The sequence below is a fragment of the Cuculus canorus genome, chromosome 15, assembly GCF_017976375.1.
Source record: "Cuculus canorus isolate bCucCan1 chromosome 15, bCucCan1.pri, whole genome shotgun sequence".
NCBI lineage: Eukaryota > Metazoa > Chordata > Aves > Cuculiformes > Cuculidae > Cuculus > Cuculus canorus.
In genome coordinates, this window is record NC_071415.1 from 7,947,220 (window position 1) to 7,971,817 (window position 24,598).

General features: G+C 55.4%; 1 protein-coding gene across 2 annotated transcripts in view; it reads right to left on the minus strand.

The window, feature by feature from the left end:
• The window catches only part of PRKCB (protein kinase C beta), a 128,241-nt gene extending 117,588 nt beyond the window's left edge, over positions 1-10,653 (minus strand). Inside the window, exons 1-2 of one of the 2 annotated variants that reach the window (XM_054080432.1) lie at positions 10,348-10,651; positions 9,607-9,638 (exon numbers count right to left, since the gene is read on the minus strand). In XM_054080432.1, coding sequence (XP_053936407.1) covers positions 9,607-9,638; positions 10,348-10,517 — 202 coding nt within the window. In that variant the 5' untranslated portion in view covers positions 10,518-10,651. Of the gene's footprint in view, positions 1-9,606; positions 9,639-10,347 lie in introns of both variants that reach the window. The other variant, XM_054080431.1, reaches the window with a different exon arrangement.
• Positions 10,654-24,598: the final 13,945 nt, after the last annotated feature.

Consider the following 24,598-nt stretch of genomic DNA (forward strand, 5'->3'; position numbering starts at 1 on the left):
GAGCCTACTAATAGGGGGTCTTTTGCCAGGCATTGCCTGTCCAGCTGGGATTAGCAGTGACCACATTCTGCTTGTCAGATTTAAACAAGATGTATAAATTTGGCACAAAAGCCAGGCCAAATATGGAAGCAAATTATTTAAACCAAGACGATGTAGCTCAAATGCATTAGATATTCAGCAATGGATGCCCTTCAGCTGGGGCAGGAAGCTCTTGGGCTACAGAACTTGATCCTGAAGGCGAGGGGCTACCAAGGCTACCGGTGCTCACCCCAAACACTTGCTGGCTCAAGTACACCCTTAGTACTGTTTGTTTTCCAAGATGGAATGAGCAAGAGAGCTCTAACCAGCTGAGGAAGCCAGGCCAAATCCCTCAAAAGCAAACAGCTCAAGCAGAGACACAGTTCTGCCTTGGGTCGATTCAGAGGCACAACGACGTGGCTGGCCAACGTGCCTGGCTGGCCGCACGTGCCACCCCAGCAGCCTGCGAGCATCCCCCTCGCAGCGGGCACCCACCAGCAGACACGCTCAGCAGGCACCTCGGGAGTGCTGGAGCAGCAGCAAGGGAGAGAATCACATCTTCATCTAAACAGCATTTATCAGCATCCAACAGCAGAGCAACACCTGCCCCAGCCCAGGTCTGCCCAGCCTTGGAAAGCTTCCAGAACAAGAGGTGCTTTGTAAACAAGAAGAGAAAGTATCTGGCTTCCAGTAACCTCTTCTTCAGAGGATGACATTGAATCCTATTCCAGTTTGCATTAAACTAACGATAGTTGCAGGGGACCCGTCCTGAAGCGCTTTGCGTGCCGCAGACCAGCGCGTGGCCGGCAGACAACGGCCATCGCTGCCAGCAGATGCCGAGCTGCACAGCAGTGGCAGCACTCAGCTTCGTCTGCACGGTGGTGCTGCAGACACAGGGCTGTCATGCCTCATGAAATGCGTTTCCTTTTACAGGGAGCCAGGATCAGCTGTCAGAATATACTGTACAACACGGGACCCTGCGAGGACCAGTCCTGCTTTGTCCCCTGTCACCGAACGGTTAAATAATCCTGAAAAGGGAAAAGGGCTGCCGCTTGCCAGTCACCGGTTTAATTACACAGGATTCAGGTGGCCTACTCACAAGGAGAACATTTTAATTTATGTTATTTTTCCACTGGAGGCTGGCCTGAGAACAGGACAGATAAATCACCCGCAGCCTATATTAAGGCAATCAGAACAGAGTGCGTGGTGGTGCTAACCCAGAAGAGCCACCGAGACCCCCCTCTCTGAGGCATCCACCGCCCCAGCACAGCGCTGGGCACCCCCTGACTCCTGCTGCTCCCCTGGAGAGGAAGAGGTTTGTTCCCCACCCTTCTCACCAGTTATAAACCCACAGAAGTTCTTTCCCCACGGGGCAGCAGCTGTTTGAGGAAACAACAGCTTCCAACCATCTCTGTGCATAGCATCGAGGCCAACTGGGACTGAACAGACAGAAAAGCCAAGCGAGTGATCTCCAAAGGGGAAAGAAGCTCCATCGCTTCAGCTGCTCCAGCGCAGCCCCAGCCTGGGAGCCAGCACTGGGCTCCGCAGCGCAGGCGGCTCAGCTCAGCAGCAGTCACTCGCCGTTTGCCACCCTGCAGTCCTTGGGATAAGACCAAGGGCGAACACAGCAACACCCCCTGGCAGGGACCCCACAGCCCGCAGGAATCCCTGTGCCCCCTGGGAAAGGGAGCCAAGCGCTCAGCTGCTTCTGCCCCCGCACAGCGCTGGGTGCAGCTCCTGGCTGGGAAACACTGCCTTCCCAGGAAGAGTTACAGCCACTTCTGGGAATTGCTTCTGCTTCATAGGAAGTATTTGGCTGCTACTGAGCACTGCACAACTGGAGCTTTCTTCCCATCTACCCCACCCCTCCTGTGGCTTTCGTGGAAAACCTGACTGCTCGGTGACGCTGCTCCAGGGTGGCAGGATAGGGCCAGCCAGGGTCAAGTCTCTCCCTGTGAAAGCCCCTTCTCTGCTGGATCAACAACTCCTGGTTTGAGGGAAGAGCCCATAACACGTGCTCTGATAGGCTGAAAAGCTCCAGAGCTGTTTCCACCTTCATCCATGGGGCGACTGGACATCTAGAGCATTTACTGCACCCATTGTACACCTCTGCCAGTGCTGTCACCTCTCTGCCTCAAGGGACTCCTGGCCAAGGCACAGTGGCCACCAACACCAACCCGGCCGTGCCTGACTGCTGGAACTGATTCGGAGAGGGCAAGCAGCAGCCCATAGTTGTCCTTTCCCAGGGGAACTGGAAAACCCAGGGACTGCACGTGTTTCCTGTTGCACTGGGGTCAAGACACCCTCATCCCACATCAAAGTACAAGATTTAAGCGCAGTGTCTCACTCCGAGGAGCCCTTGCAGGGGTCCTGCTCCAAGGAGCTCAGTGCCTCAGGCTCTGGTAAGAGCTCCTGCTACAACTTGAGGTACGAGACACCAACCCAGAGGATTAACAAGTCCTCTGCCACACTTTGTTTCCTAAAGCATCATTTGAAAAGCCTGGAAGCTCTTCGGAGCGCTTTGGGCTCGCTTCCCTCTCCCCTTGCTCAGCTATCAGGGCCAGCGTGTACACCGCTCATACAGAGCAAAGGGTATTCGTGCCAGCAACACACAAGGCAGTGTGAGAACTCAACAACGGAAGTCCAAGGCTGCATCCAGGACTTCTGAACAAGGACTCCTGCATTTCTGGCTTCGTTTCTATCGCCTTTCTCAAAGGGCTTGTTCTCAGCACTCTGCCTTGGCTGTGGCCCTTGAAGAACACAAGGAACATGCTGCCAGAAGACCTACAGTCACCCCTCTCCTACGGGGAGCTCGTTACTCACCTCTTCTAAATGGCTCTAATGACTTTCAGAATAATGATTCATGAAGCCACACTTGAGGAATTAACTGCACATTAGCTGCCAATGCCCTCCACCTCTGTTCTGTCCTTCACACCTGAGCCTTTCCACATGCGCAAATCATGCCCAAGGTGGGACCCTGGTGGGCCCAGAGTTCTGTTTGTGTTAATGTACAGCACCAATCCTCTGCACAGCTGGCCTCAGCAGGAAAAAGCCACCCAAACATTTCTCTTGGGCGAAACCCCATTCCACCCAGCCTTATACGCATTTCTTCTCGTTTGCCACACACACATTCAATTCAGACCAGGGCACAGCACTTGTGATTGTCCACTCCGTAACGATGTGCTCCAAGCAGTTCTGCCCTGAACTACGTGGGGCACCGCTAGAAGTTCATTTCTGAGTCACTGGGATCAAGCAACTTATTTGCTGATAAACACAAAGCGGGACCAGATGGCATTGCTGAGCCTTTCGACCGTGTTCAGATTCTTGCCTTTCCAAACACAGCACGGAGAACGAGGAGCCACACTCGGTGGTTGGGAGGGCAGCAGCACACCAGAAGGGCTTGCGCAACTCCTCTAGCATGAGTTTCTAGATAAAACCCCCATCAGTTAACAGAATTCACACCGAGTTTCGAGAGCAGATTCAACCTCACCTCCTGTTCTACACCAGCTATCAAACCCTCAAGGTCTTGCTCTGTTTTGCAGCCCCAGCATCTTCTGCTGGCGCTGAGACAGGTAAGCATCCACCCACAAGGTGCTGCCAGTGCAGAGATGACCTATACATCCTTCCAGGAGCCCGTGCGCTGCAGAAATTTGTTGGATGACACGCGAGTGAGCTAGCAGGCGTACAGAAACGCCTGTACTTTTTGCTGAGAAGTCTCCTTAGAGACAGCCCAGGCATTAAATGCCCCTGGAAGGCTCAATACCTGGAGAATAATCGTGTCAGAGGCTCATATACCAATGTGGTTTAAACTCTGCAGCAGAGTCACAGCTGACAGACACCAGCCATAAGTGATGCAATCCCTCCTGCTGTTCCCAAAGCCCTTGAGACTCTCCCAGGGCCAGCTCCAAGACCCCTGCCCAGCTTCTTATTGCTGACACTGGTCAGGGACACCAACTCCGGGAAGGAAGCAGACCACCCCATGACCTAAGGCTGAGATCATTTTGGGATGAGAGCTATCTTGGGAGATAAAAAAGAAAAATCAACCACATGAACTGCAAAGGGGGGAGGGAAAAGAGAAACCACTTCCACTGAGAACCTCAAACAAACCTTCTCTGCACTGTAAGGAGATGCTAATGGGACTTAACATATCGAGTGATCCCTTCTGAACCTGAGAGTCCCAGACCCCGCACTGCAAGAGGCTTCTGCAAGCCCAGGTTTCCTTCCAAAGCAGATCATCATAGAATCACAGAATGGTTTGGGTTGAAAGGGACTCCAACGCCCATCCAGTTCCACCCCCTACCATGGGTAGCGACACCTCCCGCTGGATCAAGGTGCTCAAAGCCCCATCCAACCTGGCCTGGAACACCTCCAGGGACGGGCTAGCCACAGCTCCTCTGGGCAACCTGTGCCAGGGCCACCCCTTCCTTCCCCAGGGGCTCCAAGCTGCAGGTACCCCGCACAGGTGAGGGCAGGATCCAGGAAACCAGCTCAGACGGGCTTCAAACCTGACTATTTGAAGGAGCCTGGATCCTTTGACTGAAACGAAGGGGCACATCTTCCCATTTTCTCTCTCGACACTGGTTTTTTTTTCAGTTCTGCAGAACCCCAGACCATCTGGTGCCACGCTGGGGACCAGACCAACTTCCTTTTTCCATTTCCACCTGTGCCAGCAGCCAGAGGATGGGGCTCCTGCTGCCCCGGGCGCCACGGCTGCACCACCCAGAATTGTTTCACCACTGCAAGGCGCACAAAAAAAAAACCCTCCAAAATTATGTTTCCAATTTCTGCAGCATTATATAATTAGCATCATTTGTGTTGCAAAAGTAATTGCAGTAACATTTTTAATTACTCTATTTGAACACCAACATTTCTCCAGTGTGCATAATATGTTGACACGAAATTATGGGGTTTGAGGCAACTCTGAATGATTGGAGTTTCTTTTGCTTTTGTTTCTCACTCGCTTAATACAGTCAATAAAAACGGGCACTGGATGCCTGCACCACGTTAATGGCGACAACCCAAAAGGCAGCAGGAGCTGCCGTCAAGCCCTGAGCTGTGACGGGTTTCGCTTCCGTCTGGAGGGCAGCGAGGAGGTGGGGGAAGGAAGGGTGGGTTTTGAAGGCAGATAGCAAGAAAGAAATGCTTCTTTGAAAGGTAAGGCCGGTCTGATATTTTCCAGCTGCTTGGTTTTGGTATCAAGCGTTGAACTGTGAGAAGACAAAACAAACGAGATTTGGAGGATGGTGAGAAGAAAACCTGGAAGGAGGAATGCCATTTGGTATGAAGTTGGGAAGGAGATTAAATCTGAAGAGCATCTTTGCTTACCAAGGCACAACCAGGGATAAGAAGTAAACATTTCCTCCAGTATTGCATAAGATCGAAGCATCCATTGCTAAATGATGCTTTCCTTTTTTCCCCTTTTCCTCTTAAGGAATTAAGACTCTTCTTTCCAAGATGTTTCCCGCTTACTCCGTACACGTGAAGGCAGTAACAGATGCAGGTTATTTTTGCTCTAAAGTGAGAATCACGTTACACGGCTCCTCACCTCTACGTGAGCACCTCTTCCCAAGTTCCCAAGGTGAAAGCCCAGCCCAGGCGCTGCGATAGCAACTCCGGGTTAAGCAAAGCTGCCTCTCGGTGAGGTGCTCCACTCACGAAACCTCCAACACAATCCATGCCCTTGACCTGCAGGGGGGCAAGAGCTGCCTGGACTACAGGAGAAAGGCACCCCAAGGGTGGCAAGGAGGGAGCACTAGCAGAAAAGACGAGAAGAAAGCTGCCAGTTCCCAGAATTTGCACATTCTGAGAACGAGACCAAGCATTTCACTCTCAGCTTTCAAACCAGTTCCCTTTCCTTACCATCTTCAAAGCACTTCTTAAGCTAGGAGAACCAAGACAGCAAAGCTGTAACTTAGCCACACATCGTTCCCTCGCCAGGAGAGGCTGCAGATAAGAAGATGCTGCTCATGCTCCTCGTGTATTCCCTGGTAATGGTATCAGGCAGATGGATCTCAAACCCGGGAAGGGGAGAACACGGGAAGGAGAGAACGCATACACCCTTTCTCTTTGTTATTTATGAGTTCACACAAGAGCTCACATACCTTCCAGCTACAACAGATCACTATAACAGAGTCTGAAAGTCCCCTCCGCGCTGCGGGCTGACACCCAGCCAGTGCACATCAAGCTTCTCCCAGGAAGAGTTTGTCTTTCTGGCAGCTTCAGGCACATCCACAGCACTTCAGTCTTCCAACACCCACAATACAGCGACATCTTTCCTCAACCTGCAAAAGCCAGCCCTAGGGACCTCTCCCCATCCAGCACAGAAGCACTTTCTGGTTTTGGAGAAAGCCGTTAGCCCAGAAAGTCTTAAGATGCATAAGAGGATAAGGAGGAGATCATATACGAGGATAAGCAGCAGATTAGCAAGCAATTAAGTGGCATTTGTGGTATCCATTAGTATTTCAAGCTACAAAGAGTCAGTTTCTGCTAACTTCCTGCCAAAAGTCACAAGTAATGAGCTAATTAACAATCTAATTATTGCAAATGCCCTAGAAAGAAATCAGGGCACAGGTGAAAACCTACTTAAAGCAAGCATGGCAGGAGGAAACAGCTGAGAAACGAGACAGGCATGTGCCTGAGCTACATTTCCAACCATCCTCACTGAACAACAGGATTAAACAGTTGGGGAAGTTGTTAAAGCTGAATTAAAACTGCATTCAACAAAGGGAAAACCAAACGCTACAGTCCAAGCTGGCTGCAAGCCCTGTAGAGCTGAAGAAAAAACTCTAAATAAAAGCTTTCCCAGAGGTTTTCCCCTTCCAAGAAAACACAACTTATTTTCCAAGTTCAACACCAGCCACAGCACAACCTGTGGGGCACAAACCCCAAGCCCCAGTGCCCTTCGCCTACAGAAGCGGTGCCCGGCACAACCTGGCATAACAATAGCTCTGGTGCAATAGGAGCCTGATCTGCTTCGGGGGCAGGAGTGGTGCACGGTGCCAGCCCTGGCACTCCGAATTCTTCCTCTTGCCACAGAAGTGCCGCTCTCCCTCCCGGAGCCTCCCGGGGTAGCTGTGATTTCCAAGCAGATGGCTGGCAGAAGCTACTTCTAGCTCGTGCTTGACTTTCCAACCTGGAAGTGTTCTGCACGGAGACACGGCGTGCCTTCCATCACGGGGCACCAACCACACGGAGCCTTCGCTGTAATGAGGATCCCACCCACAGGCTCAGCGGCAGCTCACTCGACAACGGGAGCACCTTAACCAGGGATCCTCACAGGAAAACCACAGGAGATCATTGATTTGGGGAAGGAATTTGGGGTAAAGATTGGTCTGCGCCGCATACTGCCACCTGCAAAATTTCCTAATGCAACACAGTAATGTCTGTAACACCAGAATAACCTGGAAAGTGGTTTCCTAAGGCAGAAAGGTATGTTATAGAGCGGTCACGCACCTTTGGAGACATCACTGAGCACAGCGTGGTACTGGGAATCCTGCAGCCTCGCAAGGGCTCCTGCCCCAAGAACACCAGGGCAGGACGGAGCTCCCTCACCTCTGCCAGCTGCAGGAGGGTCTCCATCTGGGGGCCAATTACTCCCCATTAGTGAGTCCAGGTGACTATCATTGGTCCCATTTACCAAGCTTGTGCTGAAGAGTGATTTAATACCGGCTAAAAACATGTAAGGATAAACCCTGAAGCAAGCGCGCAGTTCCAGGTTCAGACAACAGTTCCTAACGGCTGGAAAAGAGACTTGAAAAGGCTCAAATTATCTGATGCTGAAGGGCACAGATAGTAGTGAGCAAAGCACTAGAAATGATAGAGGAAACACCCTGCCCCACAGCCCCTGATTCTCAATAGCTTTTGTAGCACACCTCAAATTTCAGAGGCGTTGGGGGTGCACAAATACATCTGACGTGATTCTGCCCTCACCATAAGCAAAGTCAGAGAAACAACAGCTGGGCAAGCCCTGGAAGACACAGACATAATAATGCACAGACGTAATGTGACTGAAGCACTCAGGTATCAAACCTCAGGTACTGGGGGAAGCCGTGACCTTGAGTAGCACCACTAGGAAGGACAGGTTTCAGCCTCCACATCTGTTCTCCTCTGCTCACCAACACCAGCCCGGCCTTCAGGTAGGGGTTTGGAAGGTGGCCAGGAGATGCTGTTGGTAGTTTAAAGGTTCTATTCTGACAGCAAATGCTAAGGATGAGCCGCAGCGCTGTTCAGACTGGGCTGGGCTCACACCACTTGTACGAGCGCCCGCAGAGCTGCTCCTGAGAGCACCCAGGATGAAGCCCTCCCATTCACAACTGCCCCAGCCAGCGGGCACCGCGCAGGCAGAGCCGCCCTCAGCCCCACCACGAACCGGGATTGTGTGCCACACCGTAACGGGGGGGTGCCTTCTGCTTCAGATACGATGAGGGCTGCCAAGAGGAGCTGCTCTTGAGATATTAGAGCTCCACAGCAGTTTAACTTTCATGCTAAATACCTCATCTTGGGATCCAGACACCCGCCTAAATAAAAATATACGTAAGAACAAAATTCCACCGCCAGCCTGCAAGCACCAGCCCTGTTTGAATCCCGAGCCCAGGCTTTAACCTCGCACCGCCGCGGCCAGGATTAGCCAGGCTGCCTGCGAGCATGTGCAACCTGCTGTTCAGCCGGCTAAAAGAGCACCAAGCAACGGCTAAAAGAGCAACCCACCCTGGGTAATTCACCCTAATTTCCTGAGGGGACATCATAAATTCCCGAAGAGCCCCTCCAGAACCCAGCATTATGAGAACAAAGAATTCCGATTGTAGTAACCCAGAAGCTATTGCAACACGTTTCATTATAAAGCCTCATTTTTCCCCAGCAACACAAGCGAGCCATTCAAGCTCCTCCAGACCGCAGCTACAGCATCCGACTGCCGCCCTGCCAGCGTGCAGCCCACTTGCCATTCACACACATTTTCATGTGCAGTGCACTCAAAACAATAAACCTCCCTCTGCCTTTTTGGGGGGATTTATCTGAAGTCTCAGGCACTTATAAGGAAACCCAATCAGCTTAAAAGCACCAGCAGATTAAAGGAAATGCCTAAACTGCTTCCCTGGCCTGGGCACAGCGGTTCCGATGGGCATGCTGCCCGCCAGCCCCACCGGCAACCAGCACAGCGGTCCCACGGGGATGTTGCCCACAGGTAACGGGCAGTGATGGGTATGGTGGGACCCACAGGGATGCTGCCCACCAGCCGTGGTGATGATGGGTATGGTGGGTCCCATAGGGATACTGCCCACCGGCGATGGGCACGGCAGGTCCTACAGGGATGCTGCTCACCGGCGATGGGCACGGCAGGTCCTACAGGGATGCTGCTCACCGGCGATGGGCACGGCATGATGGTGCCTACGAGCCCTGGCAGCGATGGGTATGGTGGTCCTGCCAGGATGCTGCCCACCAGCCATAGTGATGATGGGCACAGTGGTCCCACAGAGACTCTATCCACCAGCAATGGGCACAGTGGGTCCCACAGGGACTTTGCCCACCAGCGATGCCTGGTCCCGGGGAGGGGGGTGACAGTGCCAGCCCCCCCAGCAGCGCAACACTCACCTTGACACTGGAAGCCCTGCTTGCCGAAGCCCCTGCAGAGAGAGAGGCAACGTGAGACTCCAGTACTGGAAAGACAAAGCCCCTTCCCTGCGGTGGGAAGGGGGAGCAGGGGAAGGGGGACACTGCGGGGGCTGAGGGCAGCGGAGCTGGGATGGGGGTCCCCATCCCAGAGCAAGTGGAGAGGAGGGAGGTCCTGCCAGGTGAGGGGATCCTGGAGCCAGTGAAGAGGGGAGAAAAGAGGGATAGGGTGGAAAAGGGGAGGGGTAAGAAAGGGGGGGGGGGGGGGGGAAAGGGAGGGGGGGGTTGGTCCTGCCAGGCTGGGGGTCCCAGAGCGGATGGTTACGAGGGGGGGTCCCACCGCGTGAGGGGGTCCCGGAGCAGGTGAAGGGGTACGGGGGGGTTCCCGGTACCGGTCAAGTTGAGGCGAGGAGACCCGGAGGGGGTGAAGGGGAGGGTTCCGCCTGACCGGGGGTGCCGGAACTGCTGAATAAGGGGTCCCGGAGAGGCGAAAAGGAGACGCGGGGAATCTGCCGCTTCGAAGGAAGGGGGGGGTCCCGGTGCCTGCCAAGCGAGGGGTGTCCCGGAGAGGGTGAAGGGAGGCTCCCGGCAGACGGGGCGTCCCGCAGCGAGTTAGGGATTCCGGGATTCCTGCCGGGCGGGGTGAGGGGAGTCCCGGTGCTGGTCAGGTGTATGGTGGAGGGTTCCAGGTGCCGGCCAGGTGAAGGAGGGGGGATGTCTCACCAGATGAAGTCGGTGCAGTGGCTGCAGAAGGTGGGCTGCTTGAAGAACCGCGCCGTGAACTTGTGGTTCTTCACCTCGTGGACGTTCTTCTGCCGCAGGGCGCCTTTGCGGGCGAAGCGCACGGGTCCCTCCTCGCCCTCGGGGCCCGGCGCGGCCGGCGGCTCGGCCATGCTGTGCTCGGGCTGCCGGCCGCCGCCTCGGCTCGCTCCGGTTGGGTTCGGTGCAGCCGCTCCGGTGCAGCCGTGGCCGGGGCTGGCGGCGCGCGGCACCTCTGGCTGCAGCTGGCGGGGGCGCCCGCACTCACCCGCTGCGCCACGCCCCCCTCATCTGCATACCGGGCCCGCCCTCTCATCTGCATAGGGATCCGCGCCCCTTGACGTGCACGGGGAGCCACGCCCCCGAGCTGCGCAGCGAACCACGCCCTCTCATCTGCATATAGGGACGAGCCGCCCAATCTACATACAGAGCCACGCCCCCTCACCCCTACAGAGCCGCGCGCCTTTATCTGCACTGCGAGCCACGCCCCCTTTGCTCCATAGCAACCGCAGCCCCTCATCTTCACAGCGAGCCCCGCCACCTCATCTGCATAATAAGCCCCGCCTCCCTTGCGCCTCGAGACCCCTCCTGGGCATGCTCATTTGCATAGCACCGCGCGGGCGGGGGGGCTTGAGCTGTCGCGAGGCGCAGTGGGCGGTGCCATCTGAGGCTCCGCCCACATCACATTTGCATACGGCACCGGCGCTGCCGTTACCCGCGGGGACACCGGGGGTGCCTGCAAAGGGTGGACATGGGGACCAGGACCGGGTGGGTAATGGGTGGGCAGGGGCACCGGCAACGGGACCGGCAACAGGACCAGGGTGGGCAACGGGCGGGCAGGGGGAGCAGGGAACCGGGAACGAGTGAGAAGTGGGTGAGCAGTAGCCATCCCCCTCTCCCATGCAAGAGGAGGGGAACGAGTAGGAGATGGATAAGTGATAATAATGGTGATGGCGGCAAAACCAGCCCAGGAAATCCTGACTTCGAGTCGGTTAAGAGGGCACCTGCCGGGAACGGGAGATGCTGGCTGCTGGGCTGGCACGGGGAACGATGGAGACGGCTTCCCTAAACCTCCACCACGCTTCCCTGAACTGCCTTTAGGCTTTCCCGAATTTCTGCTAGGCTTCCTCAAACTCCCGCTTTCCCAATCTCTCTTAGGCTTTCCCCAAACTCCCACCACACTTTCCCCATCTCCCTTTAGGCTTTCCCAAAACCCCTTTTGGCTTTCCCAATCCCTCTTTAGGCTTTTCCAAAACCCCTTTTGGCTTTTCCAATCCCCCTTTAGACTTTCCCAAAACCCCTTTTCGCTTTCCCAATCCCTCTTTAGGCTTTTCCAAACCCTTTCCAGGCTTTTCCAATCCCCGTTTAGGCTTTCCCCAAACCCCCTCCACGCTTTCCAGTTCTCTGTTTCTGCCCCGGTTCTGTGCCCCACACGAGGATAGGCGCAGTCCAAGGGGCTCCGGGCTGGAGCTCAGCAGAGCTGGGGCGCAGCCCCCGGCGTGGCCGAACACAGGGGTGGCCACAGCACAGCCACGAGTAGCCCAGGCAGCGGCACCCTCCCGAGACAGGACGGGGCGCACACTGGGAGTGCGAAGCCACGGCTCCGAGCTCCTCTCAGAATGTTGGTTTTAAACTTAGAATTCAAATAATGACTTTCTTTTACCCAATTCACTGGAAACCTCTCAGCCGACTGGCACAGAGGAGAGTTCAAACCTCTTTCCCTATCCATCTTTCTTGCACCTGAAATTCAGATCTGTCGGCATCCTCCGATGGCCACCCCAGTGCCTGGTTTGCGAGCAGAGGCAATGAGCATTCAAATCAAACCAGAAGACAACTTCAATTGAAACATAATAATGAAACCGTTTTTAGCGAGCAGCAATTCTTTCTGAGTTCTCCACTGTGGGAGTTAATTCTGGCTCTGCAGCCGTGCGATCGCTTCCCTTCTGCGGACTGCGAGCATCCCTGCTCCGCTCGGCTCCAGCCCTCCATCCCACGAGCTCTTTCTCTGAAGAAAGCCCCTCGAGCTCGAGGGAATTAAACCCCAGGAGCCGTACCAGAAATAGGCAGAGCTGTTATTACGTGGCTGCTTTGAAAGGTTCATTGCAATAACAAGAAGTAGCTGCCCCGTTCTGCTGATGCCGGTGTTCCCTGAACAGACAGCCGTGTTACCAACCCCCAGCTCCGTGCCGTTCTAGAGCTAAAAAAAGGGGAATAAGCGGCAGGCAGCCCTCCCGGCACTGTGAGGCATGAAGGGACCCTTCCCGCGCTTTCCTGGGGACACGGGGGCCAAGGGGCTGCGCAGGGTCTCGGCTGCCCTGCTGGGCTGCACAGAAACCGCCACCACCGAAAGAAGTCCTTTGGCGTGCAAAGGAATGGGAGCAATAATGGAAATAATAACAGGTCATTTTGATTCCTTTCCTGTGTACTTTTGCGAAGGAAGGTACTGTATCAGCCTAAGCGCTCGCTGTACTCAACTAGGCTGAGTTCTTCTCGTTTTAATGGTAAGCTCTGGGCGTTGTTCCTCCCTCGTTGTTCTTTTGCTGCCTGTGCCCATTTTCCAAACGCAGCTGCTGCAGAAACCCAGCGGCAGCAGAAACCCCTGAGAATATGTCTTTAATTTCCCCTAAGTGTTGATAAACCTGTTAGTATTCGCACGCAAGCTTTCTTCACTCCGCAGGGCCAAGAAGCACAAAAGCCGGGTACAGTCCCTGCACTCGGAGGGTGGTTTCTTTTTCCCTTGTTTTACTGTTTTCACTCTTGAGCACGCTCAGAGTCGTGGCACATCAAAGGCAGGGTTTCCAACACCGTGTTGGTTTTGATGGGAGCTGGGTACCCAGAGCCCCTCAGTGCCTTGTGATGTCAGGCTGAGCATCCCAGCAGCTCCTTCCTCTGAGGAAACTGTCAGAGTTATCAGTGTAAGCGGAGTCCCCCCAGATGTGATGAGAGGACGAACACACAAATAACTCCAAACTCTCAGGGGAGCGCAGTGTGCGCAGCAGAGGGGAAATCAGCCCATTTTATTCCTGTTTCCATAAAAGTGCAGGTTCTGTATCACATTTCCCCCTCCATCTGCTCCTGCCATCAGATAGAGGAGCGCACCAAAAATCCAAACGGAGTCCTCAGCACAGGAAGGGCATGGAGCTGTTGGAGTGAGCCCAGAGGAGGCCACGGAGATGATCCAAAGGCTGGAGCACCTCTGCTATGAGAACAGGCTGAGAGAGTTGGGGTTGTTCAGCCTGGAGAAGAGAAGGCTGTGGGGAGACCTTAGAGCAGCTTCCAGTACTGAAAGGGGCTCCAGGAAAGCTGAGGAAGGGCTCTTGATCAGGGCGTGCAGGGATAGGATGAGGGGAAGGGTTTTCAGCTGAAAGATGGGAAATTGAGATAGATCTTAGGGAGAAATGTTTCCCTGTGAGGGTGGTGAGGCCCTGGCCCAGGTTGCCCAGAGCAGTGGTGGCTGCCCCATCCCTGGAGGTGTTCCAGGCCAGGTTGGATGGGGCTTGGAGCCTCTGTGGGAGGCATCCCTGCCCATGGCAGGGGGTGGAACTGGATGGGCTTTGAGGTCCCTTCCAACCCAACCATTCCATGATTCTGTGATTCCCTGCCTGCAACTGCAGGCACCTCCATGGAGCGCAGCACTGGAAAATCCAGGCTCACTTTTGCCCATGGGCTCTGCTGCCATGGGAGTGGGAGAGCAGCCCCGCAGCTGCAGGAGCCGCACAGACAACTGGTGCAGGAGGAGGCTCCCATAGAGACATGAGTCACATCCTGAGGAAGGGACCTCATCCTCCCACCAGGCAACTGAGGAGCTGCTTTGTGGAAGGGAAGGCACAGAGCATGCAGCAGGGCTGCCATTTGCTACGGGAAATGTGTGAGCAGAAGAGCCTGGCGTGAGGCCATGGGGTCAGGTTTGCAGGAGGAGAGTAACACAAACCCTTTCCTACAAATACCCTGAATCACGACTAAAAACCTGCAGGGGTTCAAGTCAGAAACCCGCCGGGATGGCACAGCGTGCTGTGCTGCTCCAAGGCATGCTGCACCGTGCCCACAGTGCCGGCCGGCTCCAGCCCTGCAGCCGGGATGGGGAGAGCCAGCCCTGAAGTCCGGCAGAGAGGTAGAATCCCAGAAGACTAGGTAAAATCTCCCCATTTCCTAAGCAAGCTCTGCTTCCACACATGCAGGAGACCCTAACGCTGCTGCGGATGGGACACATGCAGGAGCTCCATCCCGGAGCAGTAGCTTAGGTGGGATGGCATGCGAGCTCCTGGCAAGTGCCCTGCAGCCTCCAGCCCTGCGTTGCTGTAGGGGTGCTGCTCCCAGTAGCCCACAGCAGCTTTCTCTACAGAATTCAAAGATGCTGAAAAACAGATTTTTCTCTTTTTTTTTTTTTTTTTTCAGTGTTTGTTTCTTAGGGACCTAAATCCGCCACAGGAAACAGGTGGAGGGAGAGTCAAACTCTAATTAAATACAAAGGTGTCTCAACAGTGCTCAGCGGCCTCCGCCTCTGTTTGCAGGTGCTGTCTCAGCCCCCCGCGTGCCAGGAGGGCTGACACAAGGACAAGGGGACCCTGGAGCCAGGACCTGCTGCGCTCTCCCTGCATCACTCCCTGAGCAGCAAGTCTTAGCTCTAGCTCTTACTTTGTGCATCTCTGTGTGCCTCCTTGCAGCTCGGCAGAGCTCAGGAGAATTTTTCTGACGATGCGCTCAAAGCCCCCAGGAGCAGCAGGCTGGGTGGTGGGCTCCTAGGAGGGGTCTCCAGTGCTGGAGGTGCCCACAGAGGCACTCTGGTCCAGGGGACTGAAGTTTTAAGAGCTTTCACACATAATGTTCTTGCAGGGAAAGGGCATATCGCCATGCACACCCATTGTCTTCTTTCTTTGGAAGAAAGCTCTGGTCCCACCAACCTTTGGAGACCTCCTTGTGGCTCACAGCAGTTGAGTCCTCAGCCCCCGTGGCAGAAGCTGCCGGGTGGCACCCTGAGGACAGCGTGGCCTCAGTGACACCACACTGGGCCAAGGGCCCATGGGGCAGCACTGGGGCATCCCTGGCTGCTCTAGAAAGATCCGGTCCCACCAGTCACCCCCTGGGGAGGGAGGTTCTGCCTCGGGCCACGCAGCGACGCTGAGGTGGAGGGGGTGATGGGCAGCCCCCCGCAGTGAGGCGACGTCAGCTGCACTGGTTTTTCCCTTTCTGCTTTCACAGTTTTTGCATGTTTCACGTCCTCCATGCAGAGAGGATGGGGCGAGGAAGAGAGAAGCTGCGTTCGTGTGAGGAGAGCCCTAGTTACCCACCCACCAGAGGAGAGAGCATCCTTCACAGCCAGCCGCCCAGAGCAGCCCAAATGCTGGTGCCTCGGGGTTACATAAACCCCCAGGAGCTGCCAGTGATGGGGAGAGCCGCAGAGCCACAATCCGGCAGTGATGCTCAGCTGAACAGCCGCTGCTCCTGTCTTGGTCATGAAAAGCAATTGTTTTCATTTACCTCCACTAGACTTTTGTAGCAGCCTTGGTTTGATCCAGCAGTGCAGGTGCCGAAGAGCTCTGTGCGGCTCTCTGCCACCCTGCAGAACACTTGTGTCACCCAGAGGAGGCTTCAAACACAGGGAGCAGAGACACCCGAGTGTGTTGGGCAGAAAGGAGGAAACCCAGGCAAAGAAAGCGAGGAAATGTTATATCTAATGGTCCCAAGAGTGTAGGTTACTCAGCTGGCAGAGAGCTGGTGTGTGCTGACCCTCCACGCAGCCACCTCAGGGCAGGAGGGCACGAGCAAGCAAAGGGAGTGCAATACAGAGTGGTGGTTAAAGAGGGCTCCTTCCACCCCAGGTCCACCTGCCCAGTGCAGAGCAGGCAGGACAGCATCTCCCACCTCTTCAAGGAGCAAAATTCCCTGCAGAAGCAGAGCTTGTGCCTGTTTCCAGGCTCTCAGCTGCTCTGTGCTCCTTTGCGCGGGACTCACAGGCATCCAAGAGCAAGACGGGGTGTGAGGACAGCCTGGGGTGCAATTCCCAGTGTGGAGCTGCCAGGCTGTGAGGAGCCGGAGAAGTAAGCTGATTCCTGGCTCAGCGCGCAGACTGGCAAGTCTTGCTGTTCAGGGCTTGTGTAAATGCATTGCTGTTTTTCAGGCCCATCAACATTTCTCCCACCCCTCCTGAAGGCAAAGTGCATTGCGGAGGAATAAACGAGATGAGGAGCCCGTGTCTCGCGCTGCCCTGTGGTGATACACCCTCCGCTTGCTCCGGCGAGGGGCACAGGCACCAACCCTGCCAAAGAGCTGCAGGAACCGCCGCTCCAAACCAGCATGCGGGGAAAGCGCTGTCACACGTTGGGTACTTGTGTGGTTCGGCGCTTCACAAACGTGGTGAGGCTATTTAAATATTTCATATTCCTGGCTGCTGGCTTTTCAGGGAGAACAAATTAATTCTGTTTCATGTACCCAGAGATGGCCCACATCAAAGCGTCTGCCTGCTCCGTTGGTTAAACAAAGTCAGCAGTAAAATCCTTGGGGTTTTGCTGCTTGTTTCCGTAACCATTTGATGGGTAAGTGACTTTCATGTCCTATGACTCTACACTGGGAAGTGGTCATTACTTTTTACTATTGATCCAAGCCGGTGGGGATTTCTCGCTGCCTTCCAAGTGGGGTTGGAAGCGAGGGCAGCACTGCCATCTCCGCTGGTGTGCCAAGGGCATAGGAGCTCAGGATGGCAAGGAGTGGAGTTAAGGAGAGCTCTTAAATTTTCTGCTGGATTATAAAAGCAGGACCCAAACTGAACAGCAAGCCCAAGTCGTAAGCAATGGGCTCGAGCTGGTGTGTGGCCACTTGCCCGTTCAGCTGCACTAATGCTGTCCCTGCATCCATGCCTGCACCCCTGAACGCCTGGCACACTCTTGGCACTCCAGTGCTGTTCTCAGGGTCAGTCAGGGACTGAGCCGCTCTCTGGAGGCAGAGACAGGGGGAGCAAAGTGCCACCCACCAGTGTCAGCGGTGCCGCCAAGCCCCTGCTACCCTCTCCTGTCCCTTGGCTGGAGCTGCTCCTGCCTCCTCCGGGGTGCAAAATCATTCTGCTTGTGCCATGGCAAACGCCAGCTGCCACCCCCCAGGAGCTGAGTGTCTCTGCAGCGCTCCTCCTCGCCATCCTCCTCGCCAGGGATGGCTCGGTCTGTACACATCGTTCATCACACCGCTCAGAAAAATGATCTGATCATGGAGTTATTCACCCAGCCCTCGAGGAGCTCCATTTAAATAACAATGAGGCTCAGTTACAGGCAGCAGGGCTGAGCTGGGTGCACAATGACTTCTTCATTAAGATTTGCCTCCCAGGGCTTTCCTCCCAGCTGAGCCTCTTGCCTCCCAGCCGCTGCCTCTGAATCAGCAAACCTTCATCCCACAGAGGCCAAACGGCCCCTGCTGTGGGTCAGGGGGATGTGGTGGTCCCTAAGCGATGCTCCAAAGTCTGTTTCTTCAAGAACGCTGTCGCCTGGGTGCCTTAAATCCTGAGAGGAAGGAATCCTCACATAGATATTGTATATGATGATGGCTTTGGCCTTTGTCCACCCCCAGCTTACCCTGGCACGGCTGCTGGCGCGCCCTCAGTGCGGAAATCCCTTCACACAGATGCTTCACAGAAAATCCTGTGGCTCTTCCCTGCCTGTTCGCCTCAAGCGAGTACAGGTCTGGCTCGGCTCATGCCACCGAAGCATCATCCTCGCACCCTGCTCCCTTTCCCCTGGCAGCTCTGCTCCGGCGCTGCCGTCTCTCCAGCTGCTCTGCTCATTTCCCAGCAAAACCCACACCTGAGATAAAGCAAAGATCTCCATCAGCACAGGGTGGGATTTGCCTTTTCTCACTGCTTTTATCTCATGTTATATTCCATTGGAGATTATTGCAACCAGGTTCCCTCCAGCAGCATCACGGCAGGCGAGTGAGCTCCTGTTTGCGATGGCTTTGGGACTCCAGCGCCGGAGCTGCAGCCAAACCGGATTGCTCTGCGCAGCGTGGGGCATCGCAGGACCTCAGAGTAACTCTCAGACCACAAACACTTAAAGTCAGACCAAGCTGGGGAGGAAAAGCTGTGAAAACCAAAACTGAGAACAGAGAACACCCAACCTGCTGCTGGATCTCCAGAAATAATCGAGAATGTTTCATCAAAAATAAAACTGAAAAAAAAAAATCCCCCAGAAAGTTTCGCTGCTTTATTAATTTAGAAATCAAAAGGATTTTTGAATGGAAAACATTTGCATGAGGGTTTCGCTCCTCTCTGACTGAATGACTCATTTGGGCTTTTGCACAGCAGTGCCTTGGCTGCTCATGGTTTCGTTCACTACAAGGGCATCTCCCAGGCGCAGGTAGGAGGGATGCGAGTGCTGAGCTGCCCCAGAGCATCCCCTGGCTCCCAGGACCCTGCCCAGTGCAGGGCAGGGAGCTCAGCACGGGCCAAGCTGGATTTTTTCTGCTGGAAAACACAGCGGGCTGTTTTACCCGGTGAGCTTTGTTTATCCCTCCCTCACTCTTGCTCATCTGTGTGCGTTAGCCAGATCACATCAGTTGCCATCTGGAGGAAGCTATAAGCTGTTTTCTGGCTTTTCCTTACTGACTGTGGCGCCTCAGGCTCCTTCCTGCCCCTCTCGGAGCCCGGAGCCGTGCAGCACCTGCACAGACATTGGCTCTGCAATGCACAACCCAACCCTTGCCCAGGGAGGCTGGAAGGGCCACGGAGACCTTCCAGCAGCAACAGGTTCAGGGGTAAAGCAACGCAGGAACTCCTGTTTCCAGGGAAATTCTTAACTCCTTGGTGCATGTGCATGCTGGGCCGTGGCTGATGCACTCACTGCACCCAGCCTAGGAGCTGCCGGAGTGTGCTCAGGTGACAATAACCCTCACCACTCGCAGTGGTCACATCTGCAGTGACAGAGGAGGAAGGTCCGTGCTCCACCAGCTCTCCAGCTGGATTTCCCTTCCCAGCCTCGCCAGGAAATCCAGTTGCTTCTGTATCCCTGGGGATGGAATACAGCTTGTGAGGTGTCACACGGGCTTTCCCAGGCATCTCTCCTGCTCCTGGAACAAATAAAAAGTGAAACCCTCAGCGCTCCCAGCTCAGCCTGGACCACATCCATCCCCTCCCGTGAGCTCCTCTCTAAAGGAACATTTGGCATCTGAAGGGCCATCCTGCCTTTCCACCTCCCCGATTCATTTGAGGTGGAATCTCCTCTCGTGAAACAACTCACTGGCCTGGCAGCAGGTGTCTGAACATAATTAAATCCCGCTGCTTTTCCAAATGTCCTTGGAAGCCTTCAGCCTGACCCAGTTCTGATACATCCCAGCAATGACAGTGCCTGCAGGGTGCCCTGCCTGCTCTCCAGACCCCACTGCCCACGGGATCCCCCACCCATGGGATTCCCCTCCGGTGTCTGGGGTGCTGCTGTCAGACGAGAGCTCTCTCCACACTGCCCAGTAGCTTCACAGGACTCGGGATGCCACTGTTCCCATGGCAACGGGAATGCTGGAAAAAAAAAAAGGGGGGGGGGAAAGAACAGGAAAGGAGCTGAGGAAAGTGTGAGGAAGGGAGGTGGGATGGGATGGGATGGGATGGGATGGGATGGGATGGGATGGGATGGGATGGGGGGAAACTCTGCTCCACCCCATGCCCCTCTGTGGCTGCAGTTTGAGATTTTTTTTTCTCCCTGTCACCATTTTTTTCTTAAATTGAGACTTAATCCCAAATCACCATGTGATCCCAGGACCAGTGGCTTGGGAAATAATGTGAGGGGAAGGACAGGAAAGCAGCAAAGCTGGGGCAGCTCCCAGCTAGCGGTGCCAAGAGGCAGGGCAGACACACGGCTACGAGAAACATCCGTGTGGCAGGCATTTGCAGCTTAGCATAGAAACACAGAATGGTTTGGGTTGCAAGGGACTTCAAAGCCCATCCAGTTCCACCCCATGCCGTGGACAAGGACACCTCCCACTGGATCTGATTGCTCCAAGCCCCATCCAACCTGGCCTTGAACATCTCCAGGGATGGGGCAGCCACCACTGCTCTGGGCAACCTGGGTCAGAGCATCCCCACACTCACAGGGAAACATTTCTCCCTAAAACCTCATCTCAATCTCCTTTCTGCCCACCCTTCACGTGTCCTCTTTTTGGAGAGGCCAATCTGCTGCAGCCCCTGGTCCTGCCCCCTCCCCCTGCCGGCCTGGGCGCTCCAGCCGGGCAGGGATGCCCTTTCCCTTCATCCATGCTGTGGCCGTGAAGAAGAGGAGGAAGCCCCGCCAGCACCAAGGTACCAATTACTCTTCCATTAGCAGCCAATGTATTTCTTTATCAGCCCTCTGCTTCTCTGTACAATGTTGATCATTTTGACGGAGCATTTGTTTTAATTTCCCAAATGAGGAAGCAATCTTGTAAATATTGTGCGGTAATTAAAATGGCTATTTATTCTGCAGCATTCTGGCTGCTGCCAGCACAGATCCCCATCAGCACTCCCCTTCCGACGAGCCTTTGCTCCAGCCTGCCTTGCTGCTCCCGTGAGCTCCTTCGCCCTCGCCCCGATGTCGGCACGGCCGGCCAACGCAGCTCCATGCCCGCAAGTCCTGCTGCTCGGATTCCCCACTGCTCAAACCCCAGAGTTTGATACCCTCCAGAAAATTCAGAAACCCAGTGGCAGCAGAGCGATAGAAACTCTGCTTTCCAAAGCAAAACCCATTCCCTGGGGTCCTGCCGGCAGCATCAGCCACCGTGGGCAGATCTCCGTGCTGGGGCAATGGATATCATGGGGGCTGGTGGAGAAAGGCCATGTCTTGGGGCAGCAATGGCTTTGCCAGCTGTGACTCAGGTTTGGGGGACCCTACCTGCTCTCTGCTTGGCCCAGGGATGAGCTGCTGCCCAAAAGCTCGTGGTGGTCCTGCAGTGCAGGGACAACAAGTGCTCCTGACCCACCCCATCACCATGGGAGAAGGGCACTTTAAATGGCTTTAAACTGAAAGGAGGAAGGTTTAGATCAGACATTAGGAAGAAATGCTTCACAACGAGAATGAGGAGGCCCTGGCCCAGGTTGCCCAGAGCAGTGGTGGCTGCCCCATCCCTGGAGGTGTTCCAGTCCAGGTTGGATGGGGCTTGGAGCAATCAGTGGGAGGTGTCCCTGCCCATGGCAGCAGGTGGAACTGGATGGGCTTTGAGATCCCTTCCAACCCAACAATTCCATGATTCTGTGATCCAGGCAGAAGTCCTGGAAAGGGACGGAAGTGTCCTGGGAACTGCCCCCCTGCCTGGGCTCACAGCCCCATCATGGGAGGTGGCTTTAGCCCATTTCCAGATCCCGTGCCTGCATCTCAGCAGGGATTGCTGTCCCAAGGACGGCACATGTCGGCGGTGGGCTTGACAGCACCCACTCACAGCAGAGCCCGTGGGTCAGCACCAGTGACCGACATTGTGGCTGAGCCTGGAGGAGCAGGGAGATGGGGATGGGGACAGAAATGGGGCACACGGATGCGTGTGCAGTCACACAATCATCTGCGCATCTGCTGCACGGGCCCGGGCAGCAGGAAGGTTCAGCCTGGCAACATAACATGCTGTGCATGGCTGGGGGGGCAGAAATTTCTCTAAGATGGTTCAAAATCCTTCTCCTGGGTCTCCATGGTGACCAGGAGCCTGTGCTGGCTCCAGCGCTGGGTGCAGGGCAGGCGGGGGCCGTGCCTCAGGGGAGCAGAGAGTCTTCCCACCAAGGACCATCGTGTGCGGGGGCTGAGCCGTGGGGTGGAGAGGGACCCCGTGGCTCAGGGAGAAGGACCACAGGCTGCTCCAACACCTCTAGCACCGAGCCCAGTGGCGAGGGGCAGGAGTTATGTGTCTGAACCTGGCCTTTCTCTCTCATCACATTTGCACAAGCACAAATGAGTTACGCGAGGCTTTGCCTGGTGCCGTTTCTGGTCGTTGTCGCCTCTCAACATTTGCAGCGGTAAAAGCTGAATTAAAAAAAAAATATATTTCTTGGAAATCAACATCTATCCAAATCCACTTGAAAAAAAAAACCTTTAAAATGTAAATCCTTCCAGCTCGAGCGATGCCGGGTAAAGAATCGTTTTGGTGCTGGAGGAAGCGAGGCGGAATGGCAGCGGGTGTGCAGGGAGGGGTGCAGCCCCCGCTTGGCTCCTCCACCAGCCAGGGGCAAGTGGGGCTCAGGGGTCCCATCCCCCCCATCCCCTGGGACCCTCTCAGCAGGCACAGCTCGGTGCCTGCTCCTCTCCGGGGAGCCCGAGTGGGCTGCCGATGACAGCGAAAAGAGATTAAAGATCAATAAAATGAGGAGTTGAAGAAGAAACAGGGAGTGGGAAGTGGAGGGAGGGATAAGCCCATCTCCCACAGGCCTTTCCCGCTCTGCTGAGGGGGCTGGGACCACTCGGTTGAGCCCCCAAAGCCAAGCTGGGGCTGTCCCTCCACCTGCCCTCTGTAAAACACCCCTATTCCTCTGCTGCCGGTGTTCACAGGAGCCCCAGAGCTTCGCGTGCGGCGGTGATGCTCGTTAGTGCTCTTTGCATATGTCTATGCTAATCAGCAGGGAGGCTGCTCTGGCATTTGTGTCTTGTTCGCAGGCTGCAGAGTAAATATAGCAGCGCAGGCTGGCGCAGCACTCCGGGCTGGCACGGGGATGTGGCACGGCAGCGAGGGAAGCTGCCCAGCCTCCAGGTGTGTCCCCCAGCCCCGTGGGTACCATCCAGCACAGGAGGGCGCGAGCCTGTCCCCACCCCTGCGTTGCCTGGACCCCGCTAATGGCTCTAAAAGCTTCCTAGAATACATTTAGACTCCCACTCCCTTCAGCATCGCTCTTCGTCTCCTACAAACAGATGCCAGCTAATGTGCGGCATCGGCTCCACACGTCATCTCCCACCTCCGCTGTCCCCCGCGTGCCCATGCTGGTGCCCACACAACCACCGCGGCGGGCACCCATGGGAGCTCCCTGGGACACCGGCACCTTGGGTGGCAAGCGGGGTGCTCCGAGGGCTTACGCAGAGGGCCGGGAGGGGAGCGCGGGGTAGGTTGGAAGAGATGTGTCAGCCACACTGTGAGCTGCCCTGGGAGCCTTGTGGGTGCAGCACCCGCTCTGCGCGCTCCCCTGGGATGCCGGCGGCACCAGGGATGCAGAGCCTGCACTGCTCCCCGCTCCCATGCACCCCGATTTTAGTGCAATTCACAGGTTTGAGGGTTTTTTTTCGCATTGCCTGGGGCCAGTTTGCTCCCACAGGAGGGGTCCAGGAGGCTGAGGAGCAGGTTGGTGCCGTGGGAGTCAATCCAGCCTTGACTGGTGGGCACTGGTGAGGGACAGAGCATCCCACTGCCTCCAGCCATCCCCACTCAAAGCTGCCTGCATCCACATTCCACAGCCACTGCAGTTCCACCCGGGGGCCAAAATGAGCTAAAACAATTAAATGACCTTTTCTTTTGAAGGCTGTGATTTCTCCAGCTGCAAAGTGGCAAAGAAAAACCTTTACAGCAGAGCAAAGTGAGAATTCCCAGATGCTCTCATGTGGCATGTTCCAAAAAGCATTCATCCATCATTCCTTGCTGCAGCCACACTCCTGGCATCTTGCGCTGCCTCTGCTCGAGGATGCTGCTATTTTGAGGAGGCTTTGGAGGATCCACACTGCCAGCCGCCTCCAATCCTTCTGAGCGGAGAACTGGGAAGGAAAATGTCTGGGGGCTCCTCCTTTCCTGGATGGTGGGGTCAGGGGTGGCGGGTGCCAGTGGAGGGAACAGCAAGGCGTTGTTCTGCCTGTGAATGAAAAGCATTTTGTGAGCCCAGCGCAGTGCGGGGAGGGAAACATCTCTCAGTGAGGCTCCAGCGCTGAGCAAACAACCACTGCAGAGCCAACACCGCTCAGCACCCATCTGAGCTGTGGCCCCAGTGATTTCTTCATGTTGGGAGTGCTGTTGCCTGATTAGTGCTATCACACAGAGTTATTGCTCCTTCAGCCGGCTCTTCCCCACTGCCTGGACTGTTGTCGCATGTCCTGCTCCTGGAGGTGAGCTCAGGGGCATCGGTGCAGCGATGGAGCTGGGTTTCCTGCACTCAGTCCTGCAGCATTGATGTTTGGGATCCATGGCAGGGAATTGGAACTGGATGGGCTTTAAAGTCCCTTCCAACCCAAACCATTCTATTATTCTATCCCGGACAGGGGCCCAGGAGAACAGAGCTCGCTCCTGGCTGGCTCATCCCTCTAGCACGCAGCAG